We start from the raw sequence: 26008 nt of genomic DNA, 5'->3' as shown, positions 1-26008 counted from the left end.
CCCTGGAAACCCCAATCTAAGCCCAATTTCACTTGATAGGCAGGTCTTCCTTTCAAGTGTGGAGCTCCAAATTTGTTACAAGGAAGCAAAGAACAGGGGGAGGGGGCTCCCAGCTCTGGTTTTGCAGTCAGTGAGGGAAAGACAGTTGCTATTGGCATTTTGAGAGAGAGACAGGGAGAGTGCATTGGAGCTTGAATTTTTTGTGTGTGTGGTGGGATAGGGATCTACCTCTTCAAGTTCCAGGGCTGCTGCCAGGCTCTGGGGCCAAGCTATTATTTATTATTGGTACATTTCCTGGTGCCTGCTCAGATAGGGTTTGTGGGAGTGCTGTGGTAGGGATCTTGATGGCTGGAGGAGAGCCTGCTGCCCCCCCAAAACAACGAACAACGAACATGTTTGTGAACAGTCATGTTCGTCAGTGATCATTGTTAGTTGTTCATGGATGGCAACGAATAATGAACACTATGTTCATTTTTTTCTGTCCATGCCCATGTCTAGTCCCTACCTTTGTCCATGGCATTGACCTAGGCAGGTGTCCCATCTCGACAAGCTGCAGGCAAACCATTCTGGCTTTGAGAACTTTGTACAAGTGAGGAATCTGCTTCCACTGGGCTGGATCCCTGGGGGCAATGGCTGTCTTTGCTTTCCCTTCTTTGGTGGGACATCTGGAAAGAAGGCTGGCAGAAATAGTAGTGAACCTTCTTCTCCTAGCCTGTCTATGTGGTAAGTGATCCTGTTCTGGTAAGCTTGAAATTACAAAATATTTACTTTGTCATTCCTGTTTTCTCCTTCTCATGCTGTTTTGTTGTGATATTTCTTTTTAGAAAACAGATTAGAGCAATTGTGGGGAAAAGAAGGATCATGGTTACTAGGTAAATTCTGATTGATAACTTGCTACTTGCTGGTAGTTGAGGTTCTCACAAAGAATGTTGAATGAGGTGAATCTTGAGCCAATCTAGTCAGTCTCTCCTTGTATTCTTCAGCAACAGTATACTCAGTCAGGATTGCAATATAGCCTATTTATGCTTTCCAATGATCTGAATGTGTACAGTTGTTTTCTAAAACACATCCAAAGAGAGTGGTGGGGGGGACAAGATGATGCATAAAGTCCCAACAATAGTTGCTGGATCATGGCTAGGTTTCAAAGTACACACAAGAAGCAGGCATAACAGGAACAAAGTTCTGTTCAGCTCCTCTCAGTAAGAACTTGCAGGTACAGAGCAGTCAGGTTTTTGCCTTGCATCTTGGGTCATATGTTCCATCCCCAGCCTGAGCCAAGACACTTATTTATTTACACATTTATACCCCAGTATTCTGCCTTCATCAGAGTCACGAAAGCAGTTCTTGCTTCAGTTTCTTGCCCAAAATACATACCTTTTCACATCAGGGAATTTTCTCAGCCCTTAAATCCTCCAGCTGCCCCATCATATTGGCCCCATAACCCTTGGAGTGATGCCCCAAACCAGCCACTGTTCACAAGCCAGACCTCAGACTGCTGCCTGGGTTCAATATGTTGGCCTTGACTATATTATTGCCTCCTTTGCCTCCTGCTCCTTGCTCTTGCGGCCCTGTGGAACTATGGAAGTGGGTACAGGAGTGGAAACTGGGATGGGTTGACACAAAGGGCTTATATCTGTTATTTCTATGGTTCTCAAGCTGTGATTTATTCAGCAAAACTGTATGTTTAGGATACATGTTTAGGACAGCACCTTTTTCTAAAGGATTAAATAACAAGATATGTCTTAACTATATGCTTTGAGTGAGTCCAGTTATTTGGACTTTTGTTAAAGAATCATTACCCATATTAATTTTGTATTAGAATGTTCATTGATTTTCAGGATGCTTATATAGTTCTAAACTATTTACTGTCTCCTGGAGGCTAACTGATAGTTGAAGAAAATGGATCTCCTCTTCCATACTCTTATTGCAACAATATTGGAGTGATGAATGTCCACCTCTCAAAATTCAATGGCTTGACGATACTACAACTTGATCAACATTTAAATTTATAGCATATAGATGACAACTGCGTGTGGACTGATTTTTAGATATTTGGAAAGCTTCTAGAGAGGATTATGCATAGACCTGCCACCCAATATTGTCATGTTTTCATCTTTCTATCTGAGGCCTGTGCCTTCTATAAAATAAAAATAATTAAATTTAAAGAAATGAAAACAAGTGGTTCTGGTTAAAAAAAATTGAAAGAACGCTTAAAGACAGAAAGCACCCTGTCCTTAGTATTCTTCTAGGTCACATCACTAGAATAAGTGTAACAATGAAGATGGGTATCTTTGAGCATTTACAGAATATTCCTCACTAATAGGAAAGGGCAGCGTTGTTTACTGCTTCTCAGTAACAGCTTGCAAGGATAGAGAAGATACATTCTTGGTTTCCCCTTCTGGGTCATATATTCCATCCCCAGGCTGTGCTGGAGAACTTGCTTTGATTCATAGACATAGGGCCAAGCTACACATGACGAATGACACTTGAACAGCAAGTGTATTTCTCCCTGTTCACTTGCCCTCCACTCAATCCACTTGCCGTTCAAGTGTCATTCGTCATGTGTAGCTTGGCCCTGAGAAGTGCACCCTTCAGGAGCTGAGTGTATTGGGAGGGGATCTACAATTAATTCCTTTGAGGGAGTAGGAAAGAGGACTTGAGGATTCTTCAATGACCCGAGAGAAATGATGTTTCAGAGATGAACAGTATGCCTTAGGCAGGACTCCTGGTTCTTTTCAAGCTTCTTCAAATATGCATCAAATGGAAGATTCACCATACATGCTTTTTAAAAACTAGAATTATGGCAGACGTGGTAAAGTGTATCCAAAGGAAGGGTGTCATCTTACAGGGACTACCATCTTTGTTTTGGGCTAATCAACCCCCAGTAATGCTACTTAGAGGTGTGCAGCTCAAAATTTCAGAGGCAAACATATACATGAAAAGCACATATGGGATTGTTAACATGATTTCTGGAATGGTAAACAGAAATTTGGAATTCTTAGGAGTTATGGGGAAAAGAACTTTTAAAACCAGGGCATGTTTTTCATGTTCAGGTGCTGCTAACCATCATCCCCATTAGCAGCAAGCATCTTGTTTTTCTTTGGTTTTCCTGGGCAATGCTGTTTCCCCCTTCCAACTGGATCCTTGCAGGGTCAGAAACAGAACACTCCCAGATTGTCATCATTCTAGATATGACAAGGAGAAGGAATTTACGGTAGTCTTCTCTTTAAGTCAAAGGGCCAAGCTACACATGACGAATGACACTTGAACGGCAAGTGGATTGAGAGGAGGGCAAGTGAACAGGGAGAAATACACCTGCCGTTCAAGTGTCATTCGTCATGTGTAGCTTGGCCCAAAGACATTTTCCTTAAATAGCGGTAAGCAACGAAGGTAGTCCTGCATGGACATCCAGTGTAAAGACATCTATCTGATAACAACTGGATGATTGATTCATTGCATGCAAAAATACAAATGCTGTATTTTTTTAAAAAAAAATTGCCTCCAATGTCTTAATAATCCCAATATTCCCAATAATCCCAATATTTCCAAAATTTTAGGAAATTTCAGAAATCTCAAAATATCAGGTATATCCTTTTGGATATTACCAATCTGAAGCAAAACAGGAAATTTGGAAATGATTTCAGATCAGAAATATCCACATGTACACCCCTAAATGACACCAGTGTTTCTGAGGGCCAAGCTACACATGACGAATGACACTTGAACGGCAAGTGGATTGAGTGGAGGGCAAGTGAACAGGGAGAAATACACTTGCCGCTCAAGTGTCATTCGTCATGTGTAGCTTGGCCCTCAGTCACTGTTGATACGTAGCAGAGACTCCATTTCAGCCCACTAATGCTGAACCCGCACTAATGCCTCACTGTTTCTGCATTGCTTTCATAAAGGATAATTCTCCATTGGAGTATCTACAGCTGAATGGACGTTCTTCCCCTCTCAATAGAGACAGAAGCAAGAGCAAATGAGGAAATGTAGATCCAGAGAACTTCTATAGCTTCTACACCAACAGGAATATAAGCACGAAATGGGCACCATCAATACTGAGGGTGAGCTATCCAGCCTAATCGCTTGAGAAATATATTGCACACAAAGTTCTGACTGCTTCCACATAAAAGAATATTATAAATCTTGAAAAGGCACAACAAGAATTATCAGCACCGTAATGCATCTGATATAAGCTTCTTGCTCCTCTTTTACGGTATTTTTACTGTACTCTCTATATAAAATAAAATGAAGCTGTCTTAAACTGAAATGTCTACTCTGGCAGGTGGTTTTTATATAAACACACTCATACAAACTGGAAATGGGAACTAGAGCTGACAGGACCATTAAGATGCACTATAGATACAAAATTGCAGTAGGGGGCTGAACAAGGTGACTTGAAGGATGCAGACAGTGATCAAAAGTCTGATGTTAATAGTTTCCATGTATCTAAATTATTCCAGTGTTATTAGATTCTATGCTATACCACTCCACCCTCCAAAGCTGCCATTACCTCCAGATGAACTGATGTTTGTAGTCTGGAGATCAGTTGTAATGACGGGACCACACTGGTCCACACCTTGAGACTGGTAACCCTAATTGACACTGGACAGGACCCAACTTTGGGGCCATCTTGCAACTTCCCCTCTCTAATCTCATGTATGGCAAGCAGGCGGAATATACTTTCTTTACATTTCCACCTTGTAGCTCTATGAGGAAAGGGGCAAGATACATTCATTTCTCTTAAATGAAGGCTGGAAATTCACACCATGAGGAGGGGTCAGGGGCAGTGCATTTCTGAGGTAGCCAGGCCCCGGCGAACCTTGTAGCAATGGTTCTGCGGTGTTCTACTTTTTAGTTCTGGCCACTTCACAAGTGACCCAAATTTACAACTGTGTACCCAATGAGAAAGAAAATGACCTCACTAGGCAACAGTTTGAGACAGGAAAAATAGGAGAGGTAGGTAAGCAGCAGAGAGGAAGCCATGAGAATTGCCAGCCATCTGCTGGCAACCCCAGGGATATTTTAAGAGTGGAGCAGGGTGATGTTGTGACACATCATACGTCAATGTTGCATACCTGAAAGTTGCATTACAGGGACACTATGAAAATTTCCCGGATCTCTCTGGTAAAAACCATAGAGATTTGGAAAATTCAGAGAGGTCTGATGCAATGTTGTAACATCACTTCCGGATATGTAGCTGGAAATGGCTGCTGCAATGCTTTTTTTTTTCCTTTCCCATTTTTGCTCCTGCTGTCCCACTGAGCAGCACTGAGCTCCAAAGCCTTATGGAGTGCATGGAGAAATTCTAACCTTCGCCAGCTTTTTGTGTGGCTGCCAACAGTGATATGAAGCTATTCAGGAACTGCCCTCAAATCTCCAGGAATTTCCCAAGCTGGAGTTGGCAACCCTACTACACCCACAGGCTCTGCTCTGTTCTGAGCAGTGTAATTAAAGGGCATCAAAGATGAAATGGCAGTGAAGAAGCTAGCAATTGTAACTGTATTGTTAACTGAAGTAGCCCAGGTACACTGCCACATTCCTCTTTCACATTTGAGTTAGACAATTCCAGCGTTTAATAAAAGCTAACCAGATGTCTGCACATTTTTACTTGACCAAGATTTATGAGGCCACATGTATTTAAACATGATAATATTATTCATAATCATCACATGCCAAACGTTAATTAACCATGGGTACTTCGTTATTGTATGGTATAACACTTGCGTCCTCTATGATTTTCTGTTCCAGTTGCTTCTTAGCAGTGCCTTCTACTGCTGCTTCTGTCAGAGTAATACCCAGTTCACTTACTCACTTAGCTCCTGTACAGCTCTTAACTTCTACATCTTGAAGAGGCTCTGAAACAACAGTTACCTGACATGCTGTCCCTAAAGTCTAATTCTTTGTGAGTGTACTTCTTGGTCAGTCACATTAAGTGCTTTAACTCAGACCTCCCCTTTTGCCCCAAGCATGAAACAATGCTCTACTGAATAACAGCCCTCAATAAATAGTGTTGGGTTTAAACAATCAAATACTTTCCTTGCAGCAATGTTTACCCTCAGTGGTACCATGACATGTCTAGGGTTCACCAGCACTTTCTTGTCAACAACAACAGAAAGCAGTTCCTCTTTCTCACTATGTTGACATGGCATAGGTCTCCCTACAACTTGTGGTACTGTCTGCTAAGGTTCAAATTGTTTTAATATTCACAGTCAGGAAAGGTATCAGAAAATTATCCAAGAACATTGTATTCTGCCGACAGTCAAGGCATCCTTGTGGTGCCCCCAGGTAAAATCTACTCAAAGAAAACTGCTGTATATCTCTGTGGTTACTATGAAACTCTATGTAGTCTTCAGAAACCCTAGAAGTGGTTTGTCATCAAAACTCACCAGTTTAACCCCAGATGCATCAATTTCCTTTCCATTCAGAGATGGATGCTCACTATGGATGAGGTTTATTTCCGAACCTAAATCCAATAGCACTGATGTCTTCTAGCCATCAATGCCTCCATTCACAGAGTAGCAGGTGCTATCCTACTATTCAGCAGGTTTGTTTTTATAGTTGCAGACGGTGAGCCTTTCATTTTCCCTGTTGCATCTTTCCTTTGCTTGGACAATTTCACTTCCTCTGCATTGTTGGCAGATATTGTTTGGCTTAGAACTCCCATGGGGAACTTCTGCTGCTTTTTTCTTCCAAGACTGCTTGAGAACTGCTTGCAACTGGGCCATGAGTAAAAGCTCTTCTCTCTCTGATTTAAACCACCACCACTTCACTACTCGGAAGAGTTTGGAGGAGGTAGAACAAGAAAACCAGAGAGAAATGTGAGGGAGTCCAAGCTTTCCCAAATGCCACATCTTTACATCTGAATAGTCTACTTAAATCACAAATGTTTGTGCATTCTGTGACATAGGAAAGTCATTCAATGGCTTGTGTTTTATTCATTCACAAATATCACAGCGATTCCTGGGGACCAAAGACAAAGTCTGGAACTGACCCATTTCACCAGTTAAACCAGACTGTGTCACAGAATTCATGTGTAATGAACCTGAGGTTCTTAAAACTAGGGTTACCAGCCATGTAATGGGGCCTGGAATTCTCCCTAGATTATAACTGATCTCCCGATTACAGAGATCTGTTCACCTGGAGGAAATGACAGCTTTGGAGGAGGTTGTCTGTGCTAACACACACCCCTGCATTCCCTCCACAAACTCCAGCCTTCCCAAGCACTTCCCACAAATCTCTATGATATTCTCAAGTCAGACCGGGCAACTAGGACATCTCATCTATTCCCATTCATAAAGAATCACTGTGGCTGATTCCGCATGGCTTACCTGAAGCTGGAATGTTGCGGGACGTTGTGGAACATGCCGGCAAAAACGTGAAAGATCGCGTTTTCTTGCGTGAGTTTTGCATGATGTTGCGTAAAACTCGTGCAAGAAAACGCAATCTTCCACGTTTTTGCCGGCATGTTCTGCAACGTCCCGGTTTCAGGTAAGCTGTGCAGAATCGGCCTGTGACAGAATGCAATTTACAGAGAGGTTTCCACCATGCAACACTCAGAAGGCTGGGGTGGTGTGTGTGTGTGTGGGAGGGTGGACATCAGGCAGTGGCCTGGAATAAGAACTGGATTGGCTGACTCCACCTTCAGAATGCAAGGGGGTTGACAGGATTTGCAGTTCAGTTAGGAACTGAGATTTGAAGAGAGTGTGTGTAAGCATCTGATGGAGGCAAGTCAGACCCCCTCTGAAGAGAAGGAAAGGGAATCAGTCGCCCTACTTGTAACAACCTGGTTTGAGGAAGAAGAATTCCAAGACCTATTTACACAGCCACAATAGAATTGTAGTGGAGATTGCCATTCCAACCAAAGGAAAGTGTTATTTCTTCTTAGGAAAGAAACAATAATTCCTGTATATATATTTTAAATTGCATATTAATAATTACATTTGATATACTCATTCATGAAAATTGCGTTGTTTTAAAAGACCACAATTGTAGGAAACAGCAGAGCCAGGCAAGGGGCCAAGTTCACCCTGACAAGGCCCCTACCTCCCAGTTTGCACCAGCCTCTTCCCAGCATTTGGCCTCCAGTCCCAACCTTTGCCCATGGCGTTGACCTAGGCAGGGGTCCCATCAGGACAAGCTGCAGGCAAAACACCCTGGTTGTGAGCATTTTGTGCAAGTAAGGAATCTGCTCCTGCAGAGCAGGATCCCTGGGGGCAATGGCTGCCTTTATTCTCCCTTCTTTGGTGGGACATCTGGAAAGAAGGCTGACAGAAATGGCAACAATCCATCTTCTCCTAGCCGGTCTTTGGGGTAAGTGATCCTCTTCTTGTAAATTTGAATTGAGGAAATCTGTATTTTCTCCCTCCTGCAGTCAGCTTTTCAGCTTTGTTCTGATGTTACTTTTTAAAAATAAGATTAGAGTAGCTGTGAGGAACAGGTGGATCATGGATTCTAAGCAGTATTTGGTGGGTGACTTGGTACCTTTGGGTACTTGGAGTTCTTTCAAAGAATGTTGAACGAGATGAATCTTGTTCCAATCTTTCAGTCTCTCCTTGTATTCTTCAGCAATGGTAAACTCAGGATCACAACAGTCTATTTATGCCTTCAAATGTTCTGAATCTGTACAGTTGTTTTATAAAACACGTTTATAGAGTGTAGGTGTGTAAGAGAATGGTGTGTAAGGCTGGACAGTGGGCACTGGTCCATGGCTAGGCTCCCAAGTATACACTGGAGGCAGTTATAACAGGAACAAAGTTCTGTTTACTTCCTCTCTGTACAGAGTAGATAGTTACTTGCTTTGCATAATGGGTCACGTCGCGTGCTTCAGCCTCAGCCTGAGACAGAAAACTTATTGATTTGTTTACAAAATGTATACCCCAACATTTCTGCCCTCCTCAGGGCCACCATGGCAGCTCCTGCTTCAGTTCCTTACCCAAGACTCCCAGCCCTTAAATCCTTCAGCTGCCCCACCTCATTGGCTTTATAACCCTTGGAGGCAGGGCCGGCACCAGAGGTTTTGGCGCCCGTGGCAGCATGCGTGCGTGCTCTGCGCGTGCGCACACCACGGACTGCGTGATGATGTCATTGCAGACGGCATCACGCGCTGCAGGGGGGCTGGGCAGCACGCAGAGGAGCGCCGAGTGCAGAAGCTGCGAGCTGCTGCTGGGACGGTGCACGGAGGCTGCTCTGTGCACCGCCCCAGCAGCAGCTCACGGCTTCTGCGCTCAGCTGGGGTGGAGGAGTGCGCAGCAGAGGAGTGAGCAGTGGAGCTGGCCCTGTGCCGCCGCTGCCACATGCCCCAACCGAGTGCAGCCGCTGCTGGGGCAGCGCGCGGAGGCTGCTCCGTGCGCTGCCCCAGCAGCAGCTCATGGCTTCTGCACCTGGCTGGGGTGGAGGAGCGTGCAGCGGAGCTGGCGTGGCTGGCTGCAGCTGCTGCTGCAGCCAGCCAGCCAGCCCCGTGCTTCTGCCGCCACCGCCACCACGCATCCCAGCCGGGCGCAGAAGCTGTGAGCCGCTGCTGGGGAGGTGCGTGGAGGCTGCGCCCGGCTGGGGCATGTGGCAGCGGCATCGGAAGCACAGGGCTGGCTGCAGCAGCAACTGCAGCCAGCCATGCCAGCTCTGCTACGTGCTCCTCTGACTCGACACCCCCTCCTGCGCCCCCCCCAGTGCCCTCGTGCCCGAGGCCAGTGCCTACCTGGCCTCAATGGGCGCGCCGGCCCTGCTTGGAGGGATGCTCCAAACCAGCCACCTGTTCCCAAGACAGACTACATACAGCCATCTGGATTAGATGTTTGGGCATTCACCATGTCACTGACTCTCCTATGTGCTCTTGGGGCCCCAGTGGAGCTAGGGAAGTGAGTGCAAGAGTGGAAACTGAGTCCCACTGGGATGAGTTGATACTGGGATGGGTTGGCACAAATTGTTTATACTTGTTGTTTCTTTGGATCTCAAGTTGTGACTTAGTCAACAAAATATATGTTTTGGATATATTTGACACTTCACTGCCTTTTTAGTAAAGGATGGAGTAAAGTGTCTAATTAATTATGTCGCAACAGGATTAATCTCTTAAGCATATGATTTGGATATGTCCAGCTATTTGGGCCTTTTGGGAAGAAGCGATTACTCATGTTAATTTTGTATTAGAATATTCATTGATTTTCAGGATGCTTATATACTTCTAAATTATTTGCCTGTCTCCTGGTGTTCAATAAAAATGGACCCTCCATGGCTTTATTGTAAGAACAATGGAGAGACAAATACCCACCTCCCAAAGTTCAATGGACTGAGGACCTTACAACTTTATCAACATTTGAACATATCACATATAGATGATAACTGCATATTTATTAGATAATTGGAAAACTTTTACAGAGGATTATATGTACACCAGCCACCATTGTTATCATATTTTGATCTATTCTATCTGAGGCTTGAACCTTCTATAAAATAAAAATTATTAAATTTTAAAAAAATAAAAACAGGGTGTTCTATTTTTAAAAAATTGACAGAATACTCAAGACATAAAACAAACTGTCCTTGGACTTTTGAAAGTCTCTGTAGACATGCAGGTTTTCAAAGAGTTGGGTCTAGATTCCCCAACTCCGCTTTCTACAGCCAGACAGCTGTTAAAAATAAATAGCTGTTAAAAAATAAAGGAGAGCCCAAATGGCCTTCACAGGGTAAGGAGGGGCTTTTCCCTCCTCCCTCAAGTGATTTCTCCATGTCACAATACACATGGGGAGCCCCCTCCCATTTATGCTGCTCTACATGCACACAATTTCCCACATGGAACAGAAAAAACGGGGGGAAACTTCCCTGCCTTGCTATTTTAACGTGGGGAAATAGCTCGAGGGCAGAAGGAGGAGCCCCTCCTCCCCCTATGGAAGCATTTGGCCATTTATTTTTAACAGCTATTCCCCAAAGCTGCAGGGAACTCGAGTTGTGTCTGGGTCAACTCTTTAAAATCCTGCACATCTAAGTTGGCCATAAATCTAGGACATATCACCAGGATAAGTGTAACAATGAAGATTAGCACAATTGAGCCTTTGAAAGACTATTCCTCACTAATAAGAAACAGCAATGTTGTCTACTTCCTTTCAGTAACAGCTTACAAGGACAGAGAAGATATATTCTTGTCATTCCTGTTTTGGGACATATACTCCATCCCCAGGCTGCTCTGGAAACTTGCTTCAATTTCTGGCCCAAGAGGTGGACCCTTCTGGAGCTGAGGGTGTGAGCTGTGTCGCATGAATAGACATGGGCACGAACGGGGAAAAAAAACCAAACAGGCTGTTCAGTGTTCATTCCCGATGACAAACACGAACAGCTGACCAGAACCGAACATGTCCCATTAATGGACATGTTCGGTGTTGTTCATTGGTGCCAGAGCAGCCCCCTTAGTGCTTAGAGAGCCCATATTCACAGGGAATGTGCAACAGGCTCTTCTCCAGCCATCAGCCAAGTTTGGTCAAGATTGCAGTATGGATCTCAGAGTTATACATTCCCAAATTCGATGCCCCCAGGAAACTCCCAAACAACACAATGAAGCCACCCTCCCCAGTTGACTTTGGCCCCATGCCGTGGTTTTGAAGGTGAGCCACCTCCCCTCTTGGGGATGGGGGGTCTGGCTGCTGGCCAGCAGCACCCCCCATGTGCCCACCCACCAGGCCTACGGGTCGGGGGCGGAACGGTTATTCGCTTACGCAGCAAGGTGATTGATGACTGCTGCAGCCGGGCCTGGCAGGTTTGGGGAAGTGGTGGAGTGCCGCCTCCCCTCAGGGGGTGGGGGGGTCCGGCCACTCACCGGCGGCACCCCCAATGTGCCCGCCTGCCAGGCCTACAGGTCATAGGTGAGCTGGTTATCCGCTTATGCAGCAAGGTGGTTGTTGACTGCAGCGGCCAGGCCTGGCAGGCTTGGGGAGGTGCTGGAGTGCCGCCTCCCCTCAGGGGGTGGGGTGGGAGTCTGGCCACTTGCCGGCAGCACCCCCAATGTGCTCGCCCACATGGCCTCTGGGTCAGAGGCAGACTGGTTATCCATTTATGCAGCCAGGTGGTTGATGACTGTGGCCACTGGTTGGTAAGGTGGAGGGAGACCAAGGGTTTCTGGGTGCGGCAACAAGCTACACCTGGAAGATGCTGTGAGGGGGACAGGGAGACTCCAAATTGGCAGCAGCTGGCATCAACCATCTCTTTGCCATCACAGAAAGGAGGGGATGGGGCAGTGCAAGTGGTGGGGAAGGGACTCGTGGCAGCACCTGAGAGAGAGAGGTATGGACCGGTAACTGGAAAGCTCCCAAGCGAGAGGTAGTTGGGAGGGGTCAGTGTGGTCCCAGAGAGGGACAGGAAGAAATAGGGCAGTGGCAGCAGCTGCCATCGCCCACCTTCCTGCCCTTGTGGAAAGGACGGGAGTCATGGGACACATTCCCACCTGGCTGAAAGAGGTGCAGTCAGTCCTGTTGACAGGGGAGCCACGATGCTGTGCAACTGACTGTATCCCTATACGGTATATTCACCTGTGTGATTGCAGCCGAGCTGTCCCTTGTGACCAAAGAGGGAGCAGTAACAGCATAGTCCTTCATGAAGGGGTGGCTGATATGACCCGCTGTCCTGACTTCATGGAAAGAAGGGGATGGGCAGGACAGGAGAGGTCATTCATAAGGGTCAGAGTGGTTCCACAGAGGGAGAAGGAGAAAGAAGGACCAGCAGCCCCGAGAAATGAGGGGGGCAAGAGCAGTTCCCTACCGCTCCAAGGCACCTCACCTGTGCACACAGTACAGGCACTACTCATAACAGTTTGGGAGATACCACCAGACACCAACTGCCTTCCTGCCTTTGCAGAAAGGAGGGGATGGACAGGACAGGAGACGTTGCTTGGATGGGTCAGAGTGGTTCCAGAAAGGGAGAGGAAGGAATGGGGCGGCGGCAGCAGCTGACATCGGCCACCTTCTGCTCTTGCGGGAACAAAAGGAGTCGAGGGACCCATTCCCCCCTGCTCAGAGAGCACCACGTTTGTAATGGATAGGGCCACCATGTTGCTCAACTACATGTGCAACAGCTCCTGAGCTGTTGCTCAAGTACCCAAAGGAGGCTGCCGCCAGCATCACCCACTTTCCTGCCTTCGCAGAAAGGAGGTGTCATGATGATCTGGCTGTGCCAGGAAGGCCTCAGAAGCCTGTTAACAGTGGGAGTGGGCCTGGATAAACTTGACCCAAACGTGTCAGCCCTCATTCAAGATACCCGCCAGACTCGATGGGCAAGGTTGCATGGCGACGCCACGGAGAACCAAGGGGCAAGATGCTTTAGTAGCCTGCAGAAGCCCACATACTCCACAAGGGATATGGGCAAGCCATGTAGGGTAATTGTCTCTGCCAAGATGTGAAGGCCCGCTTCCTGAGCCCTCAACCTTGCAGTTGTAAGCGGTGCTGTCCCAGACCCCGAGGGGACAACCTCCATGAGCGCAGCCTGCCTGAGCACTCTGCTACCACAGTGTCACCCTCAAGGCAAGGATTCTTTTTGGGTGGATTCCAGTGACCCTTCCACTGATCCATGCTCAGAAGAACTGGTCACCCCCTTTCTCCCCCCAACGGATGTTTCACTTGACGAGGACGGAGACCACAGGCTTGTGTGGTGCATCTTCAGGTGCCTAGTCAGGGCCATTGATGACAGATGGTTCGAGTTTTTGCCCCTGTGCACCTGGACATCACAGGCACGGCACCGCACCATATGGGGGTCATTAGGAAGGATCCGAAAGTGCCTCCATATGGAGGCATTGTAACATGGACCGCTAACTGTCCCAGGAGAAGGAGGATGAATGATTACAGGCTGCACTGCGGAGCTGGCCACGGACGATGGAGAGAGGGGTGGACTGCAGGCGGAGACACCACCAAGAGTTTGGGATGGGGACAGGAGGGATGTTTCATAAAACACAAAACATTCCTCCAGGGATCCATCACCCATCCCGTCCTCAAAATGTTGAGACAGTTCCTCTCCCCCGCAGAGGAAAGACCTCTTTGGCCTCCTCCACATCCCCCAGAGGTGAATTAGGGGGAGCGAGAGTACTATCTGCTTCCCCCAAGCCACACCCAGTACTGCTTTCCACAAGTAAACCAGGAGGACTGCATTTGCACTTCACTCCATGACCACCTGTGGTGGCCACCACAACAATGAGCTTGGCCCCAGGGCCTGGCAGCAGCCCTGGAACTAGAGGGAGGGGGTAGAGCCCTAGCCCAGCACTCCCAGAGACCTGACCAGATCAGGCAGTAATAATCAGGGTGAGCCCTCAGCTGAGGTGCCCACTGAGCTTGGCCCCATAGCTTGGCAACAGCTCTGGAACCAGTGGAGAGGTAGATCCCTATCTAACCACACAGAAAAAATCCCAGCTCTAATGCATTCTCCCTGTCTCTCTCTCAAACTCTATTAAGAGCTCTGTCCCACTCCACTGCTTGCTGAAAGTGAAACCAGAACTGGGAGCGCAGTGTCCTTTTATAAGTAGAGGTCTCATGGAGAAACACAAGAGGCCTGTGGTTGGCAGTCAGAACTGCCTAACAGGGTTTGCAGGGATGAGATTGGGGTTCCCATGGCCACAGAACACCCCCTTCCTCCCTCCCTCCCCCCTGGTGTCTGCTCCCACATTACCAATTGTAACCGATTTTGCAGCTCCACACTTGGAAGGAAGATGTGCCCATCAAGCTAAGTTGGGCTTTGATTGGGGTGTCCAGGGCAACAGAGGGAGTGCAGACAGAGTTCAGGCACTCCCCCCCCCTCCATTGCCGAGGTAATTGATTGAAGGTACCTGAGTGTTTAGCTTCCTGAATGGCGGCTGAGCTCAACGAACAAGGCTTGTGCCGACCACCTGTTTGGCTGGAATGGCGCATCATGAATGGCCCGTTTGTGATTCGGTTTCGTTTTCCCGACCATGTTGGACGCTCCTCTCCGCAGGTCCGGGAGGAAGCGGCCGAGCAGCCTGACCGGGTGGTTAACCTGCAAGGGTTAACCCCCAGGACTCCCAGGTAGGGGGTCAGGGTCCGGAGCGCCGTGGGAAGAGCCCCCTGAAGTTGATCCAGGGGGTAAATAGCCCGTCTGCTCCTATGGAGGCCAGCAGACTTGCGCAGCACATCGCGTGCTGCCGGGCCATGGAGAACCGCACCTGACTAACTATGCAACAACAATAAAGTGTAGATCATGAACTTAAATTTTAATAAATGAATCTCATGCTCCAACTTATACCTTGAATATATGAAGTGTATGTATATTATCATAACACCTAAGGTATATCATCCATCACAAATATCTTTCATGATTAGCTTAGGTACATAAAAATGCTACCATACTACAAGGTTTTTAATACAATCAAAGTAACTGCAGTCACAAAATATCAGGGGTTTCTTGTTTTATTTTGGGTATTTCCAATCTGAAGAAAAACAGGAGATTTGAGGCATTGTTTTAGATTGGAAATATTCAAATGTACACCCCTAGATGACACCAATATTTCTCAGTCTCTGTCAACATCTGTTAGGGACTCCTCTTCTCTCCTGCTGAACTCTCAACTAGTTGTAGGCTTCCCTCTTATCCAAATCCCTGCTATTATTTACTGCTTCTATTGTTTTCCTTAAACATCTTCTCTTCTGTATTATTCAGTCACTGTCGAGAAGGATCTGGTATAATCATTGGTTTATTGGCTTGCATTACAATTTCTTGGACAGACTCTGCTGCTTCGACATGGCAATTTTGCTCCAGCTTGGTTTTCAAACAGTCACATTTTTTCCCTGGAGGAACTACACAAGCAACATCTGCCAACTGTCCACTTTCCAGGACTTCCCCTACTTGGCCCCATTGCACTCTGATGAAAACCTGCTTTATTCTGATTCATAGTCAACATGTGACAGAATGATATAACTGAATCCAAACAATATTTTTACTGAATAAATAAGATTAAACCAAACTTGCATAATATCTTTATATAGTTCTCTTCTAGAAAAATATACAAGACAGTAGATAAAAATTTAAGCAGGAACAGTATCCTCTGCAGAAAGATTAAAGTGTTGGCAGGTACAGATTTCTAAAATTATATCTAGTATGGAGGGAATGTGTTTGTGTTTGTGTGTGTCTGTGTGTTTTAAAAGGAGAGATAAATTACACATTCATTGGAGAAGACTTGTAGCCATGATAGCTAAATGGAACCATCAGGTACAGAGGCCATATCCCTTTAAATGTTAGATTCCTACAAGATAGAGAATAGAATAAACTATTTCCTTCTCTGAGTACCTGAGGCATTTGGGCTGAATCTTACAGACAAAAGAATACTGGATTAGATGTATTGTGGTCTAATTGAGCAAGACAGTTGATCCTTCCTGTTATTTTATTAATCCTCTTCCACCCTCATGCCACGTTGCATTATAATCCCACTGTCTGAAAATTGCTCTTTCTAGGTGTGGTTTGGAGCTCAGATCCTGCAGACCTAAACACAACTGAGATCAGGTTAGTGAATGGTTCAAGTCACTGCAGTGGGAGAGTGGAAGTGCTCCATGGTGGAATGTGGGGTACTGTTTGTGATGATGCCTGGGAAATGGAGGATGCCAGAGTCGTGTGTCAGCAACTGGGCTGTCCATTTGCAATATCGGCCCGACACAGTGCACATTTTGGAAGAGGAACTGGCCCAATCTGGCTGGATGAAGTCAAGTGCAAAGGTTCAGAATCAGCACTCAGTCACTGCTCAGCAAATCCTTGGGGAGTACATAACTGCAACCATGGAGAAGATGCTGGTGTCATATGCTTAGGTAAGTTTAAGACTTGAGGGGTTGATTCACCCTTGCTTTTGACATGGCTGATATTGGCAACTAAGCAGGAACACTGAGCTAGCTCAGCTCGATGCCTTTAATTTTCACAGTATGATATGCAGGAATCCAAATATAAAAATTTTCATGGCATGCTACCATCTCTGCGTCAAGCAACTGTTCAGGGCACTGGCAGAAGCTGGCATGAATAGCTGGCAAGAGAATAAAATCATCCATAGATTGATTGGCTAGGTAATATTGATTGATTGACTGATTGATTCAATGTTTAGCCCTCCCTCCCTGCGAACATTCAAAAAATACATTTAAAAATTAAAAAAACATGAATACATAGAACAGCATCTCAGATGGTGGCCCCCTCCAATTTCCCCAATCATGATGTAAACAAAAGGAGGGGCACAGTTAATAATATTCTAGTGACTGTGTTTATAGGGGGGTAGATGGTTTTGTTGCCTCCTTTGCGGGAGACCAGTAGGGAGGCTCCTAAAACAATCAAAGACTGGCCTCAACCGTATGCCTGGTAGAACAACTCCATCTTACAACCCCACTGAAATGATATGAGGACTTGGCAGGTCTGGGTGTCCTCCGACACAGAGTTCCACCAGGTTGGGGCTAGGACTGAAAAGGCCAGCTGGGCCTCCCTGGGGCCAGGGACCACGAATAAGTTCTTATTTGCCAATCTTAATGCTCTCTGGGGTGCATATGGGGAGAGGTGATCCCGCAGGTATGACGATCTCAGTTCATTTAGGGTTTTAAAGGTTAAGATCAAAACCTTGAACCTGATCTGGAATTCCATGGGGAGCCAGTGCAGCTGCTGCAGGATGAGAGTAATATGTGCCCTGTATGATGTGTCCATCAGGACACATGCAGCACCATTCTGGACCCGCTGTAATTTCCAGGTTAAGCTCAAGGGAAACCCTGCATAGAGCGAGTTACAGTAGCCTATTCTGGAAGTGACAGTTGCATGAATCACTGTAGTTAGGTCATGGGTCGACAGGTAGGGTGCAAGCTATTGAAGATGGAAGAACACAGACTGGACAACTGCCATGACGTGGTCCTCCATCCATAAGGAGGAATCTAGTATCACACCAAAACTCTGGAATGATGAGACAGGCACTAATGGCGCCTCATCAAGGGTTGGGAGCCGGATTCCCAAGTACTGGATCTCTGTCTTTACCAGGTTCAACTTCAGCCAGCTCTGCTTTACCCATCCAGCCACAGCCTTCAAAGCTCTCACTAGGACATCAGGGGCAAAGTCAGGCTGGCTGCCCATCAACAGATACAACTGGGTGTCATCCGCATTGTCCATTTGAAAATGTTTCTGATAAATGTTTTCCCCAGAGTGATGACTGCTGATATTTACCACATTGGAGTAAAACATTGCGAAGAAAAACTCTCACAATGTTTAGGTCAAAACTCTCTTCTTTGTGCCTGTTTGTGAACACAGAAGAAGAATAATCTGGTTGGCCACTGCCAAAGATAAAATGATGAAAGAATTTGCCACTAATAAGTACATGAATTCTTAGTTTGTATTTTTCTTTTTGTTTCTTTGGAGTCTAGAAATCTTGCTGTGAAGGTGTGCTAGTACACCATTAACAGACTTTCATTCTATTTCTCTTTAAACAGAGGTAAGGCTGGTGAATGGTCCAACTCCCTGCGCTGGCCGGGTCGAGGTGCTCCGTAACCAGGAATGGGGAACAGTGTGTGAAAATGGCTGGGACATGAACGAAGCCCATGTTGTGTGCCAGGAAGTGGGCTGTGGAAAAGCTTTAGCAGCACCAGGTGGGGCTAAGTTTGGACAAGGATCTGGTTCCATTTGGATGGACGAGGTCAACTGCACGGGATCCGAAGACAATCTAAGCGAATGCACAGCAACCCCCTTGGCAGAAGACAGCTGTGGCCACAGCAAAGATGCAAGTGTGGAATGTGCAGGTAATTGTCATTCGACCCATAGATATGAAAAGGATCCACAAAATTATTTAGCTCTCCTTCCAAAAGATCACCTTAAGTACCTGCTCATTTACCATCGGATAGGATTAAGTAGGCATAAACAATTGTCAACCGTTACATCAAATATAGCTCCCTGGAAGGTTTCTTCCTGATGAAACAGTTGCTAAAATAAGTTCCTGGATTTCCTCACTTGCCAAAAGCAAGTTTTTCAGGCAGGGAGAAGAGTAAAGGAAAAATGAGAAAGGACAGAGCTGTCTTCCAAATGGCTATGACTCTCTGTAGGTTTCCTCTTGCTTCTGCAGCCACCAATTCAGCACAGCAGCAACAGGGCTTCTAGATGGTAGGTTTCCCTGCATTTTTCCTGCCCCATGCCTGCACAGCCACCATTCCCCTCCATCCCAGGCTTGTATGTGTGTATGTGTTTTAAAAGATTGCTCAGTCACAATGAGTCAAGGTGCTTTCACAGAGCAGAATCCATTTTCTTCATCTTATCTAGATGTGTATTAAGCCAAAATTCAGACCTGTCAATGGAGGATCTTCAAGGTTACCTGACAATATTCTTGAGTACAGATGGGCGCGGACTGCATAATGGACCTAATTTCTCCACGGATTTACCTTGTTCATTGTTCCCGAACACGCGGGCCATGGCGCATGTTCTTTTCACAAAAGCACCGAACTTTGGGGCGTTCTGTCCGTCTGTCCATTGGCCTGTTATGCCAGGATTCCTGCCATCCCTGCTCAAACAATTTCCTAGGCAACGGTGTGAAGCCACCTTCCCCGTTTGGAACACACCAATCTCAATGTATTGTCGAAGGCTTTCACGGCCGGAGAACGATGGTTGTTGTGGGTTTTCCGGGCTGTATTGCCGTGGTCTTGGCATTGTAGTTCCTGACGTTTCGCCAGCAGCTGTGGCTGGCATCTTCAGAGGTGTAGCACCAAAAGACAGAGATCTCTCAGTGTCACAGTGTGGAAAAGATGTAGGTTCATTTGTATCTACTCAGGAGGGGTGGGGTTGAGCTGAGTCATCCTGTAAGAGTTTCCCAGGGTGTGGAATGCTAATGACGGGAGGCTTCACTGTATCCTGAGGAGGTTCTTTTGCATATGGATTGGTACTTGATGTGCTAATCTTCTCTGCAGGGCTATTGTCGGGGATAGAATGTTTTGTTAGCCTGGTGTTTTTCAGAACTGGTTTACTCTGATTTCTTTCCCCTTTCAAATCCTTGGGTTCTGGGGGTCAAATTCCCTGCCCCCAAACTCTTACTTGTTTCTGGGTTCCCGGTGGGTTCTATTGTGCTCTGACTCCACCCACTCGCAGACCCGCAGTGCGTGCAAGGCAGCTTTGGGTGCTCTCTGCTTGAGTTCTTTCCTTCTTTCCACTTTCTTCCCACTTTCTTTCCTGGCTTTTGAGGTGCCCAGGGAGCTGCTATGGGGTGCTGTGAAACATCCACTCTCTGGCGACCGGCAGCATGCTTTGGGGGCTCTCTACTTGAGTTCTTTCAAAGCCTTTCTCTCTCCAAATAGTGAGTGCATCTTGGGGTGCTTTCCTTCCTGGCTGTTGAGGTGCAAGGGGGGCTGCTATTGGGCTCTGTGAAACACCCACTCTCTGATGACTGGCAGCATGCTTTGGAGGCTCTCTGCTTCTTTCAAAGCCTTTCTCTCCCTAAATAGTGAGTGCCTCTTGGGATGCTTTCCTTCCTGGCTTTTGAGGAGCAAAGGGGGCTGTTATTGGGCTCTGTGGTCATGAATTTCCTCTCCTGCCCCCCCAACCAGTGTCCAGAGCGAGCAGGTGTTCTCCCACCTGGGAGACATCCTCGTCCCCACCGCTCATGCCTGGATCCCGCCTTGGTTGATCAATTGGCGTTCATCAAGATCAACCTCCTCCTGCTGGGGTATTCTTCCCTGGACCTTGGGGACTTGGAATCTTGGCTCTGAGAAGCCCCAGTCTCTGCACCAATGCCAGGTTGCTTCACCTTCAATCAGGCTCAGGAGCATCCCCAGTCCATGTTCTGTTGTGAGGAAGCCCTCCGGATCCCATCTATTATTCCAGACTACAGGTGCCTTCCCTCTCTGCTCCAGGCTTTCTTTCTCATCTCTGAGCTTCTCCTTTCATAATCTCGTGTCTTATGTCCTGCTGCAACCTAAAAAGCAAACCCAAGATCCATCATTTAAATCCACCAGCTAGGCTTCACCCACTTTCTCCATTTGTTATACCACCTCATAGATGTTGGTTTCGCTGCTGAACATAGCATTTGCAAATGTGGCACTACTTACATCCATGTTACCATCCCTTACTATCTAGGAGGCACCCCCCCCCCAAAGGAGAGTTAAAGTTGCCTTCTCTGAACATGGAGAAGGCATCCATTCCTGTCTGTTTAATCACAACCACCCATCGGAGAGGTGGGTTCTGGCTCTGACAACAGGCACTACCTCTCAACAGGGGAGTTATATCTTCTCGGTGAGGTGGGATTAGGCTCAAGGAAGGAATCCCTTCTGTCCAACCTGTGGGTGTGACAATGGTTTCTTTTTCTGAGTTTTCTGCTGCAGTTTCTACCACCACGTCTTAGAGGTGGGATCCTGTTGCAGAACATGATTTGGACATGACCCCTGTTATCTGTAGTAACCATGGAGGGATTGCTGTGGCAACTGCATATCTTTCCTTTGTTGACAGCATCACATTTGTTGATGTGGGTATCATTGGCAATCGTCCTCCTGGGAGCGCATGGCCCCTTCTGAGTGGGGAGGCTGCTCCCATCCCCCATGCGTGGAGAAGGCGGCCACAGCAACCACATGTCCTTCCCTTTGCTGACACTCCCACGTTTGGTGAAGTGGGTATTGTCAGCAACCATCTTCCTCCTGCGAGCACATGCCCCCCTCGAGTGCAGAGGCTGCATCCACTCCCTTTTCCCAGGTGTAGGGAAGGCTGCCGCAGCAACCACATGTCCTTCCTTCACTGATGATGCCATGTTTGGTGAAGTGGGTATCGTTGGTGACCATCTTCCTTCTGCGAGTGTGTGGCCCCCTGAGAGTGGGAAGCTGCTTCCACTCCCTTCCCCCAGGCATGGGGAAGGCAGTCATAAGGGCACATAAAAGGAGGGGTGAGGCCACACTCAAAAGACACCTCCATGATGTGGTGGCTGCCCTCTCCCCATCCTAACCCCACTGGTCCAAGGAAAGGGGGCCCCCAAAGGGAGGGGGTGGCCGCCATTGATACTCACTTCCACAGTGTGGCAGCCACAGTCTCCCCACACTAACCCCACGTGGTCCAAGGAAAGGGGATCCTCAAAAAGGAGGGAGTGGCTGCTGTCAATACCCACCTCTATGACATGGTGGCCACCATCTTTCTACCCTAACCCCACTGGTCCAAGGAAAGAGGGCCCCCAAAGGGAGGGGGTGGCTCCCATCGATACCCACTTTCACGATGTGGTGACTGCCCTCTCCCCACCCTAATTTCACCTGGTCCAAGGAAAGGGGGCCCCCAAAGGGAGCAGGTGGCCGCCATCAATACCCACTTCTGTTACGTGGGGGGCACTCCTTTAAAATAAAAATTATCATTTAGTGGTCGCCAGGCTCCTGACCTGCATAGGGAAGGGACTTTCTGAATAGGGAACCCGTCTCCTTCCCCAAGCACAGAGAATGGTGCTTCTGAATGGAAGAACACAAGTCTCCTTCTCCCAGGCATGAGGAAGGCTCCTTCCAAATAGATGAGCACAAGTTTCCTTTGAGGTGCCCATCCTCCAAGGCTACCCTCAGAATTGGGGAGCCCAAGTCTGCTTCCTTCCCAACACAACGTCTACTGCCTTCCCCCACACAAACGTTTCATTCCCTCGCAAACACCAGGTTTGGCGAGTGCTCCACTGGTTGTGTGTGGGATGCTCTTGGGCTGGGAACTGTGCATGCACAACTCCACAGCAATGTTGAGACAAGTCCCTGTGGTTGGGCACCTTCATAGACATCCCACTCTGTCCCCTCTCCTTGCCCAGCATTGGCACACTCAAGAACTGCTTCTCTTTTTTGGTAACATCTCATATGCCTCCGTTTCGCCACTTCTTTTCCACTGTCTTCTACTTTTCATCATGACAGCACCACCTTTCTCTTTTCTCATGGCTACCCCATAGCTGAGGTGTCTTTTGATGGTAACCACCTTTCCTCTAAGTCGTGTTCTCTATGGGGAGGGAAGCCCCTTCCCCTGCAAGGGGACTTAGAGTCACCCTTCCTGAAGTTGGGAAGGGCTTTCCTTCCTAACAGCCCCAAGAGGGGACTTGGACACCCTTTTTGTCAGCTGAGCTTTTTCTTGCTGGCACCGGAGAAACAACGCTTGGGAGATTTGGTGCAACCAAAGTTCTTCCCCATTTTATCCTCACAAGAACTTTTGAAGTGGGCCACTGTGGTGGATCCTTCTGCTTCACCAGATGGTCGGGGCCCCTAAAATAACTGAACTTGGAGTGGAGGGAAACCAGATTGTCAACCCCCCAGGTCCAGTGACAAGTAGGACAGCGGCCCAGGTGAGAGACCTGCCCCTAACCCAAGCAAGCAGACACACTAAGTCACTGAGGTGGAATTTGTTGGCCACTGGTCAAAGAGGCTCCCTCTGAAAAGGGTAGCATAAGTCTCCTTCCCCAAAGGTGTGGAAGACATCCTTTCCATCCCTCCCATGCTTTCTATTCCAGCAAGGGGCCTTTGAATTGCTACATGATCTCCTGTTGCGGAGTTGGCTTTCACTCAAGTACATGCATTCATTTCCCATCATGGGGAGTTGGTCTCCCCGCCCCCAGGGAGGGCATCTGTTGTTGATGCAGCCCCATGTAGGTGGGTTTTGTGAGCAGCCACCTCTCCTGGACAGAAGCACAAGTCTCCCTCCTTCCACCAAGGGCGGGTAAGAGTCAGTCAGAATAGGGGAAGGGAAGTTGTTGTTTGTTAAAGTCTTTGAAAAAGTGATAATTGAAGAGTGTTACATGAAAACTTTTGGGGTTTACTAAAGCAAAAATCTGTGGGGAAACCAGGTCTACTGCACAAAAACAGTTCGCAAACCAGTTCGCGAACTGGGCCGGTCTGTTTAAAAGTTCATGGTCCGTGGTCCGTGAAAGTCCACGGACCACAAACCGGCGGTTCATGGCTGACTCCCAGTCCATACCTATCTCTATTCTTGAACTTCAACAGGACTAGATTGGCAGATTATCGCAAGAATAACCAGTACAGGATGAATACAAATGCCATCAAAGAAAAATCACAGGGAATCTTTTCACCTTAGGGTGAATCTGGCTTCTTCCTGTGTTGTCAATTAAAATTACGGGTGGAGTTATCAATAATTTGAAAGTCAATCCAGTCATCTCTGTTGCACCTCACCTCGGTTGTGACTGAACCAGCATTTTAACTCCATCCTACCCAATCCTCCTCCTTTCTTTGACTTATTATTTGTACACCTATGACAGGCAAACTCCTGCAACTTCAGCAGGAGACTTTCCATCTCCTCCCCTAACAACACTTCCTGCCACCATTCAGTTGGGTTGTAGGGGGGAATGATGAGGACAATGGGGCACAGTCAACAATTTTGTGTCAACACCATTATGTCACATCCATCCATCACAGCATGGAAGTGACATCATCATGTTGGGCAATGCTCTAGCACTCACCCCAAACCACAGAGATTTGGGCAAAAACTAGAGTATCCTGGTAACATTATAACATCACTATTGGGGCATACCAGAAGTGATGTCACTGCATGGTCAGCAGTTGCTCAAGGTAAGACTCAAACTGCCAAACTGATTCCTGCTCCTGGTCTGATCACCCACACTCAATCAGTGGATCAGCAGGAGAAAACAAATGTGACGGGAAATGACATTGCACACACTGTGACAAAAGGGCGGGGGGCTTCCATGTGAAAGTGATGTCAAAACATCTTCAATGCTTTTCACCAGATGCCCTGACCTCCAATGCTCCTGGGATTAGCCATTGAAGGCCTGGCACCCAATAGTACCCATCAGCAAACAATAAAAAGTAGCATAGGAGGAACTAGCGGTGAGCAGCCACTCACAGAGCAGAACTGGTTAGGCAACTCAAATGAAACACACTGGAAGTGCTGGACAAATAGTCCAAGGTAGAAGTGAGATCCTTCCAAACATGGCCATAAATCTTGTGCTTGGAAATGATAATGGTGAAAAATTCTTTTTTTTTTGAAAATTTTTTTTATTGGGTTAGGATCAAATGTTTACACATTACAGTCAATATTCCCATTTCCCAATTTCTAACCCCCTCCCTTTCCCCCCCCCATTTTGTTGACTTCCAACAGTTTTCCAACCCTTTATCCCTTTTCCCTTACTCTTTATATATTCCTCTATCTAGCAAATATATATTCTCCCTTTATTCTAAGCAATACTTCTTTAACTATTTTTAATACTCTGTACCCTGCCTATGAGTCCCTTTTTCCATAATGGATAAACAATTTATCCCATTTTTCATTATTTCACTTTCAAATATTTCTATATATCATAAACTATGTAAACCATACATTCATATAAATCAATCAGTTTAACTTATACTCTGTATGTTATTCTATTCTTATTCTATGTCATTATTTCTTCTTCTTTCTATTTTAATTATATTTGTTTACATTAGTATTTCTATTCCCCTTCAATCATAGGTCTGTATATGATATCAATCAATTTGACTCATATACAGCTTCAAATAAACATATTCAGTTTGATACATTGTACAGAATCAAAAAGAAAATATTATTAGTTAGTCAATCCTTATAGTTAACCCTTATGATTAATTATTTTCTATCGATATTCTATTTATTATTCTATATATATCAATCTAATATCATCACTGCTTAGAAATTCTCTTTTATCTCTTCTCCTCCCCGGTAAAGTCACCCCCCTCTACATTTTATTGTACTTCAGTAGTTCTCAAACTGCCACAGTTCTCCTCCCACCTCCCATTTCTTCTCCAAATATTGTTTCAGCTTCTCCCAGTCTGTGTTAAACTGTCCTGAGTCCAGATTTCTCAATTTTCTTGTCATTTTATCCATTTCTGCCATATACAGCAATTTGTGGATCCAATCTTCAATGGTTGGCACTTCTTGTATTTTCCATTTTTGCGCATACAAAAGTCTAGCTGCTGCCGTCATGTAAAATATCAGCATCCTATGATGGGCTGGAATTCCCTCCATTCCCAAGTTTAGTAGCAGGAGTTCTGGGTTCTTATTAACTTGAAATTGTAAAATTTCACTCATTTCTCTTATTATGATAATGGTGAATGGTGAAAAA

General features: G+C 46.5%; 1 protein-coding gene across 1 annotated transcript in view; it reads left to right on the top strand.

Annotated features, from left to right (window-relative positions):
- Window positions 1-26008, top strand: part of LOC129338555 (uncharacterized) — a 177061-nt gene that overhangs the window by 41831 nt on the left and 109222 nt on the right. Inside the window, exons 15-17 of the mRNA XM_054992877.1 lie at window positions 5820-5824; window positions 16475-16778; window positions 18420-18725. Of these exons, the coding sequence (XP_054848852.1) occupies window positions 5820-5824; window positions 16475-16778; window positions 18420-18725 (615 nt within the window). The remainder of the gene's footprint in view (window positions 1-5819; window positions 5825-16474; window positions 16779-18419; window positions 18726-26008) is intronic.

The sequence above is a fragment of the Eublepharis macularius genome, chromosome 12 (assembly GCF_028583425.1).
Source record: "Eublepharis macularius isolate TG4126 chromosome 12, MPM_Emac_v1.0, whole genome shotgun sequence".
NCBI lineage: Eukaryota > Metazoa > Chordata > Lepidosauria > Squamata > Eublepharidae > Eublepharis > Eublepharis macularius.
The sequence above is the reverse complement of the archived record's forward strand: the minus strand, read 5'-3'. Positions and strand labels throughout refer to the sequence as shown.